At 39.2% G+C, this 15,374-nt stretch overlaps 1 protein-coding gene and 1 long non-coding RNA gene across 6 annotated transcripts in view; both read right to left on the bottom strand.

Moving 5' to 3' along the window:
* LOC121931194 overlaps positions 1–15,374 on the bottom strand; it is a 972,450-nt gene that overhangs the window by 606,019 nt on the left and 351,057 nt on the right. The window lies entirely within an intron of this gene.
* Positions 1–15,374, bottom strand: part of SHISAL1 (shisa like 1) — a 108,451-nt gene that overhangs the window by 11,213 nt on the left and 81,864 nt on the right. For 3 of the 4 annotated variants that reach the window (XM_042468639.1, XM_042468640.1, XM_042468643.1), the window contains one exon: positions 6,531–6,817. The exons of the other annotated variant lie outside the window; for it this stretch is intronic. In XM_042468639.1, the coding sequence (XP_042324573.1) occupies positions 6,772–6,817 (46 nt within the window). In that variant the 3' untranslated portion in view covers positions 6,531–6,771. Of the gene's footprint in view, positions 1–6,530; positions 6,818–15,374 lie in introns of those variants that run through there. 4 annotated transcript variants of the gene reach the window in all.

The raw sequence follows: 15,374 nt of genomic DNA, 5'->3' as shown, positions 1-15,374 counted from the left end.
TGGGAAAAGGCTTTAAGACAGCATGCAGTTCTGTGTACCTTTCTGGTGTTTTAAAAGTTCTGGTGTTTTAAAAGTTGAGGGCAGGGGGACTCTTGGCTAGTGCATTCCTTAAGTGATACTATTTTTGTTCCAAATTCAAGTTTAAATGCTAACCAAAGAAAGACGTTATTGGGAAATGCAGTGTGTTTCATCTTATCTTAATTAAGTAACAAAACAACAATCCCTTCAGTTTGGACATTTGTGAGTTTTGCTATGGGACAGTTTGGTGAGGGAGACTCTGAATGTCTTAAGAGTTGCACAAGTATGCATTTTTTGTCTTGTCTAATTATAAAATACCATTTCCATAATGGGTATGCCTGTCCTGACAGTGGTTTATACAATTACGTATGGTGCAGAGATAGAGGATAGAGAGAACTTTCTTTTCTCTCATCTAGTGTTTGAGATGGTCCAGTGACATTGTATGGCAAAATAAAACCAGCACAGGCAACAGGAACTACTTCACAGAACCAAGATTTAATCTCTGTAACACATTCTTGAAAGATGCAATGGTGGCCAAGTTGATGTAGGATGTGCATACCAGTATCTGTAACTTGTGGTGCATATATGAATCTTCATGCTCAAAAGCAACATGGCTCTGGATTCCAGTCACCAAGAAATGGCTTGGGGGGAGGGGGCACAATTTATCCAATGCTTTTCAAACTAAAAAGGAATACCTTGTAACAAGCCCATCTTCCTCAGTCATATGTTTATCATTCTCAGTATGCACAGCCAGCTTTAGTGGGGATGTGATGTGTGGGATGCATTTCTTTTGCTGCAGACCTTGCCAGGGAGTAGAAAAAGCTATCAAGTGCAGATAATGTCTTCTAAATCTTTCTGATGCTTAAGCTGGGAAGCAAGTTTGTACACAAATCATATTTGGTCATGTTTTTGTATAATGGTGATTTCTTGGCATACAGTTGTGCAAAAATAATAATAATGTTAACATGTTATTTGTACCCATCAGGTTTAGGACTACCAATTTTTCAGATCTTTCTCTATCGTACAGCTGACTCATGCACCACACAGATAAACTAATGTTTGTATCTTTCAAAGTTAAAAACTTCCCCTCACAGGGAGTTAAGTTATAACCGGGTAAGAATCTCTTATATGGCTAACCTCACTACCATTTTGAAATGGTCATTTTGGGCTCCTTGTAAATATCCACAGAAATAAATATAAACAGTAATAAAACCCACAGTTCTCAAGTTTCCAATGTTCCAGCACCAACACAAGTTTAAGCAAATACAGCTAAGCAAGTCAACAGGACCAAGTTTCAGTTTTGAAAGCAAGACTTTTGCTTACGTGTGCTTTTAGAAACCGGGGCTGGAAAGTTCAGCCACATGACATTTCTTAAAAACAAGGCTGAGAATAAAATTCTATAATGTTTACATTTCTTGCATTTTATGAGATATCTGTCTTGCCATGGTAGAATATCCTTGTGAGTCACAAATCACACAAACTTCAAAAGAAATAGCGTTTGTGAAATTAAACATACACAATCCACCCACTTCCTGGCTGCCCCTTGTCCTCCAGTTCACTCCACTTCATATACATACCTGAAATGTCAACAGTAGGTATAAAAGCTGTTGACTATGGTTTATTGCTTCTGTCTGCATCACATCATTTTCACTAAGGTCAAGCCAAAAGAGGTCACCAATCTTCAGTTGTGATTTCTAAAAAGGCTTTCTGGTTGTGCAATAATTTTTGCAATGCTTAGGGGGAAAAGACTTTTCATTTAGAATTTCCCTCACTGTCAATAGTTTTAGTGGCATAGCTAAACTTGATTAGGCATGATTTCCCCCCTGATTTTCAGAGGCGGTTACTGTGCCAGGCTGCAAAACCATCTTCCCCATTATCTGGGGCACTTCCACACTACATAAATATAGCATTATGTGTCCACTTTAACTATCATGGCTACATCCTATGAAATTCTGAGGTTTGTAGTTGGAGGAGGGACTAGACATCTGTAGATGAGAATTCAAAGTATCCCCCCCCCTAAACTCCAAATCCCAGGATTCCTTGATGGGACCATGGCAATTTTAAAGTGGAAGTACTCCCAGTTTAGTGTGAAAGGGCCTTATCTCTGACATTGAACACAATAGAATACACTGGAGTTGGGTGAAGGTAGAGGTGGAGAATAACACTGAGATGGCAAAAAGGGTTATAGCATGATCATAAATCTATTTCAGGAAAAATATTTTATCCAGGCAAAATTGTGATCTGTGTAAAAAACTAAACCTTAGGAATATTTGCCTTAGCTTTTAACATTTCTTTTAGGGAAACGTGGAATGGCAATACACATAAAGATACAAAGTCACAAGTTTCAATGACACACCACACAGACACACAGACAAATACATACTTATGCTTTTACTGTGTAACTGCACAAATTATTAATGGACATTTACAAGACGTCCACATAACGCAGTCTGTAATCTTTAGCCTGCTTGGGTCTTCCTTTAGTTTCTTCCATCTTTTTATGAAAACCTGTTGCAATGGTTGCGGGGGCAATATGAATACAATGCTTTTCAGTTCTAAGATAGAGAAGCTCTCTATGTTAAAGCACCCTTAGTTTATCTTCTACTTGGTATGATTTCATCCCAAGATATATTGCTGATTGCCACTATAATTAAAAACATAGCCTAAGAGGCAACCCATGGCTTTACCCTTTATTCAGAAGCCATGTTCCTCCAACCTTTCTCACATTAAACATGTCCCTAACTCTGTAGCAGCAATATGGCAGGGTCCCACCATCATCTCTAAAATGTTCTCTAACATGTGCCCTAAGTAATAATGTGATCATTTATGATGTGCAGATCCTTACCATCACAGTCCTCACCCTAAAGACAGGTCACAAATGCACACATCTGTGTTTGTATACCTTTAAAAAGGCATTTAATGCAGCTTTCTTAACCAAGTAGTTTATAAAGCTAATTGTTGTTCCCTATATAAGACAAAAATTTGGATTACAACAGGGGCAGTTCACTATATACTGTTGCTTGGAAAATCAATTTCACCTCCTGCTAATATTGCAACTAAACACAGAGGGAACTGGGAAGTGAGCATTGTGAGATGGGTGGTGTGGTAAGTCTCTGCTCATGTCCAGGGCTGTGATCTTACAAATCCTGGCTCAGTCACACCACCAGTCCTAAGTTTTTATGCCTGTATATCTGCTCTTCATACTTATCTATTTACTGGGGGCAAGACTGTTGAATCTTGCTGCCACTGCTTGCAGGAATGATCACTTTTTAAAATAAAATAAAAACTAAAATGAAAACATTTTTTTCCTTTTGGCACTATTTATTGTTATTAGTTTACATGGTACCATCCATCCAAATCTTCTCCAGAACTTGAGATGAATTCACAGGACAAGGAATGGGAAAACAATCATCTGATATCCTGAGGGATCAATGGCAACCACTCTCTGACAGCTTTTGAGAAAGCAATCTGACCTACTGCCAGTTTCATTTGCATTTATACATTTTAATTAAGACCAGTCCTCAGCTTCTGCCTCACCTTTTCAAATGCAAAGTGAAACTGATATTAACCAATCCAGACTCCTTTGAAGAGCTTTTGAGAGCCAAGCACAGAATGACTAATGTCTCCCTTTTGAAATGCAGTTGTTACACATGGCTCAGAAAAAGATTGCTGGGCCAGTGTCCAGATTTATTATCAAATGCAAACAACTAAAACAAAACAAAACAAGACAAGACAAGACAAGAGCTTTTAAACAGCTCCTAGATTTGTTGTTGCAATGAAACATCAGAGATTCAAGTGCATCAGAATAAGTTATGATAGATGGATCTATGGATCAGGATACATACAATACACTAAATGTGTATTTGTATTTTAAGATTAGGATTCTACTCTTCCCCCTCCTCTCATTCTTTAGAACAGACACTTTTAAGCTCACCCTGAAATGCGCATTTGGACATTAGAAATAAGGTTTAAACCATTTTCCCACCCCTCTGTGCAATGTTATCATTTCCCTCCTCCAAATACTATTAATAGTTTTGTGCTTAGACAGCAAGAAATCACAGAATCATAGAATCTTAAGAGTTGGAAGAGACCAGAAGGGCCATTCAGGCTAACCTCTTGCCATACAGGAACTCTCAGTGAAAGCATCCCCAACAGACTCCACCACTCTCCTAGGAAGTGTGTCCCATAGTCAAACAGCCCTTATTGTCAGTGAAAGTGGTCTCAGACTGGATTATTTCTGCAGTGTGTTTTGGATGACACTCTTTGAATTAGTCTGCTGTCTCAAGTGCTCCGAAAGGACCTATCCCATCACTAGCATTGAAGTAAACATCACCTGCTGGGCCACTTTACTTCTGCATGTGGAACTAGAGTTGTGGTATCATTTCTTTGTTTCAAACCAGCCCAAGATATGATGGAAGAACTCTCATGGGCTAAACAAATTCTAAATTCTGGATAATGCTTAGGAAAAGCCCAGCTCAGCACTTCCCAATAATTCTCCAGAAGAGCTCAAAAGTAGTGATGTAATCAAACATGATTAATCTTGCATGTATTTCATCAGATCAGGTGCTCTCATCTGCAAAGAACTCTTTTCGGATGCTAGAAGATTTTGTTGGGAAAATAATATGCAAAATGATCCACACTTTTTCTTCTGGGCACCATTCTACAGTGAACTCACTTACATGCATCTGTATATGCAAAAAATACTCCCTCCTCCCTTCTCTTTCATTTGCATTTCTTTCATCATCAACACATTCAAAAATAATGCAATATTTCCCACAGGCATATACACAAATATTTTTGCAAATTTCAAAGGCAGTGGATCCTTCCCACCAGGTCACAGATCCCACCGAGACAAGGCAGTCCAGCATCACAAAGATGTTACCCCATTGGAACACAGAAAAACTGGTGCTAACTGACTTGCTGGCAGATTTCACTGGCATTTCTTCTCATACGATGCAGATTGATCCCGATAGGCAGGGCTCACCTTTGCTACTTCTGAAATGCTACCACCGTAGGGGAAATTTGGGAAGGAGAAAGCGTCAGTCCCACTAATTTCATGTCCATGCATTAGATCATGGCAAGAAAAAGGGCACACCCTGATAAATGAAATGTCATATGGGTAATCATTAATGTATTTTATTTATTTATTATGAGAATGTAAACCCTGCTTTTCCATCCGGTACTTAAGCTTACAACAACAAAAATATATATACAATAACATATGCAGCATCAAGTGGAACAAAATTCACAACCAAACAAGTTGAAATACTTTCAAAAGTTAGCAATAGTCCACATTTATATCAAATGTAGTGGTTGTTGTGGTTGTTTTTAAACATAGAAATAAATGTTCTTAACTGCCCATCTAAAGGCAAACAGCAATGGGAATAAATAGGACTTTCTTGAGAGATGCAGGATTAGACTTATGTTGTTAGCAACTGTTTATCAGAGTGATGGAAAGTATGGGCTGAGGTTGGCATGTTTCGGAGTGAAGGCAACATGTTTGTTTGGATGAAGTTCTATCTTTGTGATGGTAGTAGGAACAGCATGGTTTCAGTCAAGGAATACTGAAGCTCTTCATCACACTAGGGTTGTGTGTGTGTGTGTGTGTGTGTGTGTGTCCACATAAACCGTAGAGTCTAGGACTCAGACCATAACAAAAGGCTATGACCTTACCCAGCAATGGGCACACAGTTATACACTCATGAATACCACTGATTTTGACAAAGAATACATAATGCGAATTGAATTATAGCCAATTTTATAGTGCTTTTGGTATCCAAAATGTTACATACATCTTTTATAAGACATGTGAAACATGACATTAACAATCCTATTTCACAGATAGGTATCTGGGACCACAAAACTGGCTTGTTTAAAATCTCATCAAGAAATTCACCAAAGAGGCACAATTTAAGCACAAAGCACCCACATGTCCATGTTCAATGCTTCATTCAGCAGCCTCACAAAATAAATGCTGAATCACAATAGGCTTGTCCATTTCAAAACGTATTGCTCTTGGATATAGACAGAATATGCAAAATGTTGCATTGTTTTGTTCTTTTTGCAGTGACTGTTCTGACATTTGGCATTAATCATCTAGTGCAAATCAGGTTTCAACTCCCCTAACTCTCTTTCATAAAACGAGGAAATTTGATCCAGTTGTCTTGCTTTTTTCTCCACAAATATCATCATTATTCAGTCATCCAGAATGCTTCCGGTAATGTCATCAATGCAAAGGAACACAACAAACTCAAAAGTTAAAAAAATAAAATTAAACTTCATTGTAGATGATGTGAACCAATTGTAATAATAATCACAGAAGCAAATAGCCTAAGGTTAATAATGGGATAATTTTGCGAAATTATAATTTTGTGAACACCTTAATCTAAGTGGTCATAATTATACATGATTGGCACAATCTGAAATGAGAACCAACAACAGTGGTTCATACATACATATATATATATATATATATATATATATATATATATATTACAAAGCTAGGTATCCAGAATGTGATTTCGTTCATCTAGGATGGGCATGGAACTACAGTGCCATCACCCCTAGTAAAAAATGAAACTGATATTGTTTGTTTTACATGGATGGGGGGAGGGAACCTACCATTTTGACACGACTCCCAGAATCCTCAGCTAGCAGTATGACCACTGGCCATGTGGCCTAAGGGATTCATTCTTCAAGTTCTAGTCCAAACAAACAATACAATTCCAAACTCTGATTTTCAACTCCCAACATTCACAGTTCAACTCCAATGAACTCAGGTTTCAGGTGTGGTCTTCCACTATGAAAAAAGCATAGGAAAAGAACAGGCCCAATGAAGTACCCCCATGTTCTGTGCTACTGCAGGAGCTGCAATGTAGTGTCCCATTCTGGCCCCTATGACAAGCTTTGGGGGAACCAAGGGGTTACATGGATCCTATTTTGGGTTCTAGGTTACTGAGGAAAAGGAATAAATAACCTATGGAATGGAATGGAGAAGTATTTGGTTTGGCTCATATACAGTACAGCTGACTATTTCCTGTTGGAAAAGGCAGATATTTCTCTCTTTTGGAATTTGTTGGAATGAGTAAAACACAGATGAATGGCCAAGCTGTAAGACAGTGGAACAGTATAGAAAAGCTACCAAGTTGGATACTTTTGATACTATCAATTGCTTTATGCCTAAACTGTATTGCAATAAGATCCTGTGGTCATATTATTTGACCAAAGACAAAAGAATGCTGTAGTGTGGTGTGACGTCCTTTTCTTCAGAACTTAGCATCTACCAGTCTGAAACTTAATTTTATTGATGATGGGCAAGAAATCAGTTAGAAAGGAAAAAAATTAGGATGCCCAATGATCAAAGAGGTCTCTTCTGTTTTCCTATTCCCTTATTTAAATTTAAAATTTTACATTCCTTTTTTGTTTGATTTAAAAACCATTAAACTAGATTATTGGTATCATTTCATCTTCACTATAAACCTCTAACAAATTCATCTAACATATTGATAGTTATTGCCTTTCCATTCAAATCTGGCATTAAAAGATAAAAGAAAAGGAGATGAAAGAAAGTGGTAATGTCTTTACCACTTTGAACAGTACTGAAGTTTTCAAATGCAACTGTGCTGAAGTCTTTGTAGTCCTGAAAACCTTCTTGAATACAACTAAAGACTGGCTAACATTTCTTCATTACCCAACACATGTGTTGACATTTACATCGGCAGTGTCAGATCTGTGACAGTTTATTGTATGAAAGTCATCCTCTGAAATTATGGTTGCCAAGCAAAGAACATGCATGACTGAAGAAGCCTGATGAAAACCCACAACTTTCTAACGCATCTAGTCTATGCCACAGAGAGTTACATCAGTGGTAGCTGCAGTGATAAATGACCTCAAAAGAAAGTACAGTGGGCCCCCGACATCTGTGGGGGTTTGGTTCCAGGAACCCCCGTTGATAAAAAAAAAATGCAGATGCTCAAGTCAGTATTTAAAATTTAAATTTAACTGCAACTGATGGCAGCCAGACTGAGAAGATGTCTCAGGGAAGGAAAGGAGGCGGGGGCGGGAAGACCCAGGCACCAGGGACACATTCTTCCTGCTTCTGCTGTGATTTGGCTCCAAAGGGGCAGCTGGCATGCTCTCAAGCAGAAGGAAGAAAGCAGACATGGTGCTTGGGGCTTGCCTACCCCTCACTTTTGATTTACTGAAATACTCATCCCCAGTGTCTGATTGAAAGCAATCCCACCAAGGAAAGAGAGCAAGAAGCAGCAAGTGCCTGGCCCTGAGAGCTTGGCTTTGCCAGTGCTGCCTTCCAACCTCTCATCTCCCTGCATCTCTGATTGAAACAGACACAGGGGATTGCTTTCAATCAGATGAAACAGACACAGGGGATTGCTTTCAATCAGACATGGGAGGGAATGAGGATTTGGAAGGCAGCATAGGCAAAGTCAAGCTCCCAGAGCCAGACACTTACTGCTTCTTGCTCTCTTTCTAAACTCCTTCATGGCACTGATTTCAATCAGGCATGGGAGTGGGGGGTTTCAATAAGGAGATTATTGTATTAGCTTCACTGCTGGGATAGACCCGGGATATAGCTTTCTTAAGGCGGATTTTATCTCATTTACTTATTGCTGGGCAGTATGCAGCCTGTATGCAAGCCAGGTTTCTCTGGGCTTGTTACGCATCTTTTCAAGAATGGGAAAATCCTGTTCCTGAAAAGCTGCGAGAGAAGCCCAGGTTGCATACAGGCTGCATACTGCCCAGCGATGGTTGAATACAATAAGATCTGCCTTAAGAAAGTTACATCCTGGGTCTATCCCAACAGCAAAACTAATGAGATAATCTCCTAAACCAAGAGGGAGAGACAGGGGAGCCCCAAGCACCATGTCTACATCCTTCCTGTTTCCTGGGAGCAAGCCAGCTGCCCCTTTGGAGCCAAATCACAGCAGAAGCAGAAAGATGGCGTTCCTGGTGCCTGGCTCTTCCTGCCCCAGCCTCCTTTCCTTTCCCGAGACTGCTTCTTAGCCTGGCTGCCATCAATTGCAGATAAAAAAACATTAAATGTTTCTTAATTTGAGTCTGCATATGCTGAAATCTGTGGATACCAAATCAGCTGATACAGAGGGCCCACTGCAATGAGTGGTGTATCAGGAAAAGAAGATTTAAAAGTGTAAAAATGAAAGACTAAAGCAGCACAAATTAACATTCACTTGTCTACACAAACTTCCCTTCCCTATTCACTGATATTAGACTGAAGAAAATCCTAATGAAAGCTGGGATTGCACCAGTGAAAACCAGAATGATCCTTGTTTTCAAATATTCTCACTGCTGGGGAAGGAAGGGGAAACAATCTTTACATTGTGAAGTTGAAGGCTTTTATGGCAGGCATCCAAAGTTTTTTTGTGTGTGAGTTTTGCATTCTCTGAAGATGCCAGCCACGGATGCTGGCAAAACGTCAGGAATAAACTCTTCTAGAACATGGCCACATAGCCCGGAAAACCCACAGAAAAATGCTCTTTACATTTCTCCTGTCTGTGCATTGCGGGAAAGGGAAGTCAATCCAGTGGTTATTCCCATTGAATCAATAGGAACTTGGTAAACTGCATTTATGCTGGGGTCATGGGCAACAGGGAGGGAAATACATAAAAAAGGCCCCTGCAAACCCTGTGGCCCTGATCAAAGATGCTCGTTTTTCCATTGGACCAAAAGGCCTTGACTGCATCAGGATCTTGGTGGGGAGCAGAGGTTGTACCCTGCATGCACATCCACCTTTATCAAGTTTCGTCCTCAGCCACATGGCCACAGCATCGAGCAGCTACATGCTCCCATTTGCAGCTACTAATTTGTTCTGTCAGCATTTGCTTTGTCCTGAAACTCTTGGGGAAAACAGATGCAAAGCAAACAAGGCCCTCTAGAAAGAATGCTTTCCAGTCAAAAATCTCATCCACAGAGCCTTTATTTGGCTTATTATCTAAAACTGGCAGGTTCAAAATTCTGGCTTAACTGTCTTCAATAAATTAGTTTCCCTCAGGCTTTAACAGCTGTTGGGACTGGGTGAACGTATGATCTTGCTGATGACTGGAGTAGGACAAAAGGAGATGCCCTTTTTTTTTTTATTCAGAGGCCTCTTATTCTAAAAGACTGGTGCCAAGTGTGGTGCCGTTTTGTTTATGTTGCGGATGCATATCTAACAGAATCTTGATTCAGATCACACAGCAATCAGATGGTTTCCAGACTAAAGAGAAAGAAATTCTGTAATTAGTGAGAGAATCTACTTGCTGTTAGAAGTGTGGTGCAGCATCAAAGTCAATGTTACGGTTGCTGAAAATAATGATTCTTGCCTCTTCCTTTATAAAACTCCAAGTCTGGTACAGAGCAGCCAAGAATGTATGATAGATCCCAGACTCCGCTGGCTATAATAATATTTTGACTATACATAGACATCTTTGCAGCAAACAAATAACTAAGGTGCCTGCTAGAACCAAAAAGTCCAAACAATTCCAAACACCTTTGCTTTCTCATCTTGCTTTTGTGTTTTTTCAAGAAGGAGACTTGTCCTGTTCTTTCAAAGCACTATTGCATTTTTGCAGCATATAGAATGAAAGCTGTTTATATAAATGAGGCCTCATGTCGATTTTGTTTCAATTAAATTGTAACACGTACATAAAATGCACATTGAGAGAATGATGATTTATATTACAAATGTATGCTCTCCTGTCATTACAACAGGGACTCTTAACCTGGGATCTATGGACTCTGGGATGTCCATGGATGGGTTTCAGGGAGACTGTGAACTGGCTACAAAAATTGTAGTTTCCTTTCTCTTACTATGAATTTTTCCTGTCATGGAGAATTTTAAAATTTCTTTTTGTTGTTGTAACACTGTTTATTGTAATTGTTTTTGTTCCAGACTAGCCTATATGAAATAAATTTCACATGATCCAACAAAAGAAACTGAATTCTTTGTTGTATATGATTATGTTTTTTTTTTAAATTCTGGGAAGGGATTTATAGCTTTCATCAAATTATCAAAGGTATCCATGGATGAGACCACCAGTTTACAGCAATTAAGAAGACATTGATGCATATAGGTGAAAAGAGGTTCAAAGATGCTTTCATCTGGGAAAATCCAAGGATTTGGTTGGAGAGAGATGCAAGGGACTGTTTGACTTAAGTAAGAGCAGCGTGCATGTAAGATATTATTTTATCCTGAAACAGCTCATCGGTTTCTTATCTAACTGGAAGTTGTGGTCCACTGTTAATTTGTCAGAGGCACTAGTCAGTAAGTTACATCACAGAACAGATTTGCTCTTTCCCCTTCCAACAACTAATCATAATATGGAGAAGGCCTCATTCATGAGGTGAATGCTGAAATAATGAAAGGCAAGTATGTGAATTGGGAGGTGAGGGTTGAAGGAAAGCTGGCCATAGAATCATAGAATCACAGAGTTGGAAGAGAGCACAAGGGCCATCCAGTCCAACCCCCAGCCATGCAGGAACTCTCAATCAAAGCATACCTGACAGACGGCCATCCAGCCTCTGTTTAAAGACCTGCAAGGAGGGAGACTCCACCACTCAATGAGGAAGTGTGTTCCACTTTTGAACAGCTCTTATGGCCAGGAAGTTCCTCCTAATGTTCAGATGGAATCTCTTTTCCTGTATCTTGCATCCATTGTCTGGGTCCTGTTCTCTGGAGCAGCAGAAAACAAGCTTGCTCCATCCTCAATATGACAGATTTAAACATTTAAACAGGGCTTTCATATCACCTCTTAGCCTTCTCTTCTCCAGGCTGAACATTCCCAGCTCCCTAAGTTGTTCCTCATAGGGCTTGGTTTCAAGACCCTTCACCATTTTAGTCGCCTGCCTTTGGATACACTCCAATTTCTCAATATCCTTTTTGAGTTGTGGTGCCCAGTACTGGACAAAGTATTCCAGGTGGGACCTGACCAAAGCAGAATAGAGTGGCACTATTGCTTCCTTTGACCTAGGCACTATACTTGTATTGATGCAGCCTAAAATTGCATTGGACTTTTTAGCTGCCACATTGCACTGTTGACTCATGTTCAATTTGTGGTCTACTTGGACTCCTAGATCCCTTTCACATATAGTATCGTTCAGCCAGGTGTCTCCCATCCTATATCTGTACATTTTGTTTTTCCGCCATAAGTGCAGTACCTTACATTTTTCCATATTTCATTGAATTTCATTTTGTTAGCTTTGGCCCAGCTTTCTAGTCTTTTCAGGTCATTTTGAAATTTGATCTTTTCCTCTGGGGTATTAGCTACTTCTCTTAATTTGGTGTCATCTGCAAATTTGATAAATATGCCCCCAATTCTGCCATCCAAGTCATTGATAAAGATGTTGAATAGCACTGGGCCCAGGACAGAGCTCTGTGGGCCGTAGTTACTTATTTTCACAAGTATTGTAAAGTTTGAGAAGGGGACTAGAACCTTCCCCTCTTTGATCCGTTAAAGCTTTATGACATTCTCTTATTAATCCTAAAGTTTCTTCTGTCAGAAAACAAGTGAAAGTGATAGAAAAGTACTGAGCAGGACAACAAGTAACAAAACATGTTACTTTTTCAATTAGCATTGCAACAAGTACTGTTATGTGTAATGAGATTCATTACTTTTAAAATTAACCTTCCAAGTGCTAGAAGTAATGCAGTATTTTAAAACTAAACTGTATTTGAGAATGCTATGAAATCACTATCATAGTACCCATGGTGATTTGGCATCCTTTTATCATCCTACCAATTATGTAGTGGAACTCTATATGCTCTTCTTGTCTGAGTATGGAAAATATTTGCTATGTAGTGACTGACATTTTTTTGTTGGTGATAAATGAGCTGTTTTTAACATTTGCACTGGGAATATTATTACTGTTGAAAGGAAACAGAGCAAGTTCATAAACAGAAACTATGTTAAGTAGTAAAACACTGCTGTGAATCAAAGCAATAAAAGCATTAGCCTTTAAAATTGTTGAGCAGAGAGAATGATTTGTTTATTCCTTAATTTTGTGACTGATTTGGGATGTGGCATTCTCTAGGTTTTCTGCAATATTTTGTGTTCACTGCTGGTTAAATGTGAACTGAGCTCTTCTTTAGATTGGTGAGGCTATAAACTGTCAAATGCAATAAAGCAACCTTAATTTTAAAAATAAACATAAATTCAGCTTAAAATATTTCATAGAATGGATGGATCCACTTGGAGAAATGAACAAAAAGGTAGTCTTTTGTAGATGGTGACGGTAAATTAAACCATGACCTTAGATATATGCACCAACATCTCCTTTTAATACAAGAATCTCTAACTTTAGCACTGCTTCCATTATGGATTATGAACACAGAAGATGAAAGTGGACATTGTGGGTGAAAACTTCAGCCCAAATTGTGAATATTCAGAAGAAAGGAGGTGGATATTGTGGATATTCACTTGAAAGGAGGTGCTATAAGACAGTCTTACAAACAGGGCCCCCCTACTTATATTTAATGAAGATGCACACATTGGTTGACATTTGGTTGCACATATAAAAATCAAATTGGCATTACAAATATTTTGCCAGTGTTCTTTATATCAGATGAAAGACGAAATGAAAATTAATGATTACTTTTGTTTATTTTTAGTATGCTTAGGTGTGTTTAAGTCTATGTTCAAGGGTAGCTACTAGTTTCTATACTGAATAGTAAATTTTATAAGTGTAGGTCACATGAATGCTGAGAGTGAGGTATATTGCATTTGGGAAGCTAGGGTAAATCAGGGAAGATCTACAGCAGTAGCACAAGGATTGAGGGAACAGCTAAGCAGGAGATGTCATTGTTCTTCCAGACATTATGGCCAACAAATACTACCAAATTCAGTGTTTTTAAGACCCACTGGTTTCACTGAGAAAGCTAAGCTAAACACGTCCAAACACACAAATATCTGCATATCGAAGGAGAAAGAGGGTACACTCTGCGACTGTAAAGCAGTGAAAGATATTGGGAAAAATGAGGAACAAGTGGGTCACACACAGGAAATGTAAATATTAATCCTTCAAAATGCTTGAGATTTTTAGGGGGGAAAAAGGAATATCTAGGGAAAGAACATGGAAAAATCAGGGTTGGGGGGCTTCCCCATCACAGATGTGATTACAGATGTATCACCTGTATGGGACGTGCTCACCTGATCCTAACATAGGTTCCTCGTTTAATGCTTTAGAAGACAAATGAGAACAAAAACACACACAAAAAAATACATGTTAACAATGTAACAGTATATATCTTATATACGGTACTTGCATTTCCTTTTCAAGACTAAGAAAACTACTACATACTAATGAAAAAGTTTAAATTGTGGACCCTTATATTCCCTAGAAGTCACCATTAATATTCAACACACACACAGGCTGCAGCATTCTTAACAGGTACATTGTCTAATGGTTATTCAGGTTTATTTATACTTAACACAAGCTCAAGCCTGACCCTAGTCTACACTTGTACTGCATCTCTGCACTTAATCCCCCTGTGGCATCTCACTCTGCGTGTTGGCTACAGCAGTCGAGAGTCAGGGGAGAAGACCGAGTTTGTACTCATGACAAAAAGCTCCCCCAGTGCAGTACCTAGGACATGAATCACTCAACACAGAAGAAACTAAGACCCAGAACAAACAGGCCAAAAGCAGCGTGCTGTCGCTGATACTAAGGTTCGGGAACATGGTGGCATCCCATCCACATGGGCACCGCCATGGTGACATAAGTGACATGCAGCATACAGACATAGCTGCATGTCGCTTATGTCACTGGTGCGCCAATGGTGCACTTGTGACATGCGGCAGGTGCCTTTAAAAGAACCCAGTTTTTCCGGGTTCTATTTGCTGCGGAGAGACCCCGCGCAGTTTGGCTGCTGTGGCATCCCTCCGGAAGAAAAATGGATACCTTCAGCCCACCCTTTCAGAGTGGTATGTACCACACCTAAAAGAGTATGCTTCTTTCTGTCTATAATCTAAGACACTGAGAATTGAACCTTCTTTCTACCTCTGTAGTTCATCTGGCATTATCTCAAACTAGAATCAGACAGAATGTTGGCAACCTGAAAGTTAAAACATTTCATAGGTGGGCAGCTTGATTCTACGGTCCATAAAAGATGACTGGAAAACTAGCTAGAATGTTTCAAAAAAGTCAAATTTTAGTGGGAAACTCCTCAATCTGTGCAGGTGCCATTAACATGTTTATTTACTGTATCATTAAATAAAGACATATAACCTGCCAGAAACCCACAGATGGTGAATATAGAGCCTAAGATTCATAGCATTGTCTGCCCATTTTCTTACTTGAAATAAATAGCATTGTTTAGATTTCAAGTTTGGGAAGTTTGTTTCCTT

The sequence above is a fragment of the Sceloporus undulatus genome, chromosome 5 (genome assembly GCF_019175285.1).
Source record: "Sceloporus undulatus isolate JIND9_A2432 ecotype Alabama chromosome 5, SceUnd_v1.1, whole genome shotgun sequence".
Taxonomy (NCBI): Eukaryota; Metazoa; Chordata; class Lepidosauria; order Squamata; family Phrynosomatidae; genus Sceloporus; species Sceloporus undulatus.
The sequence above is the reverse complement of the archived record's forward strand: the minus strand, read 5'-3'. Positions and strand labels throughout refer to the sequence as shown.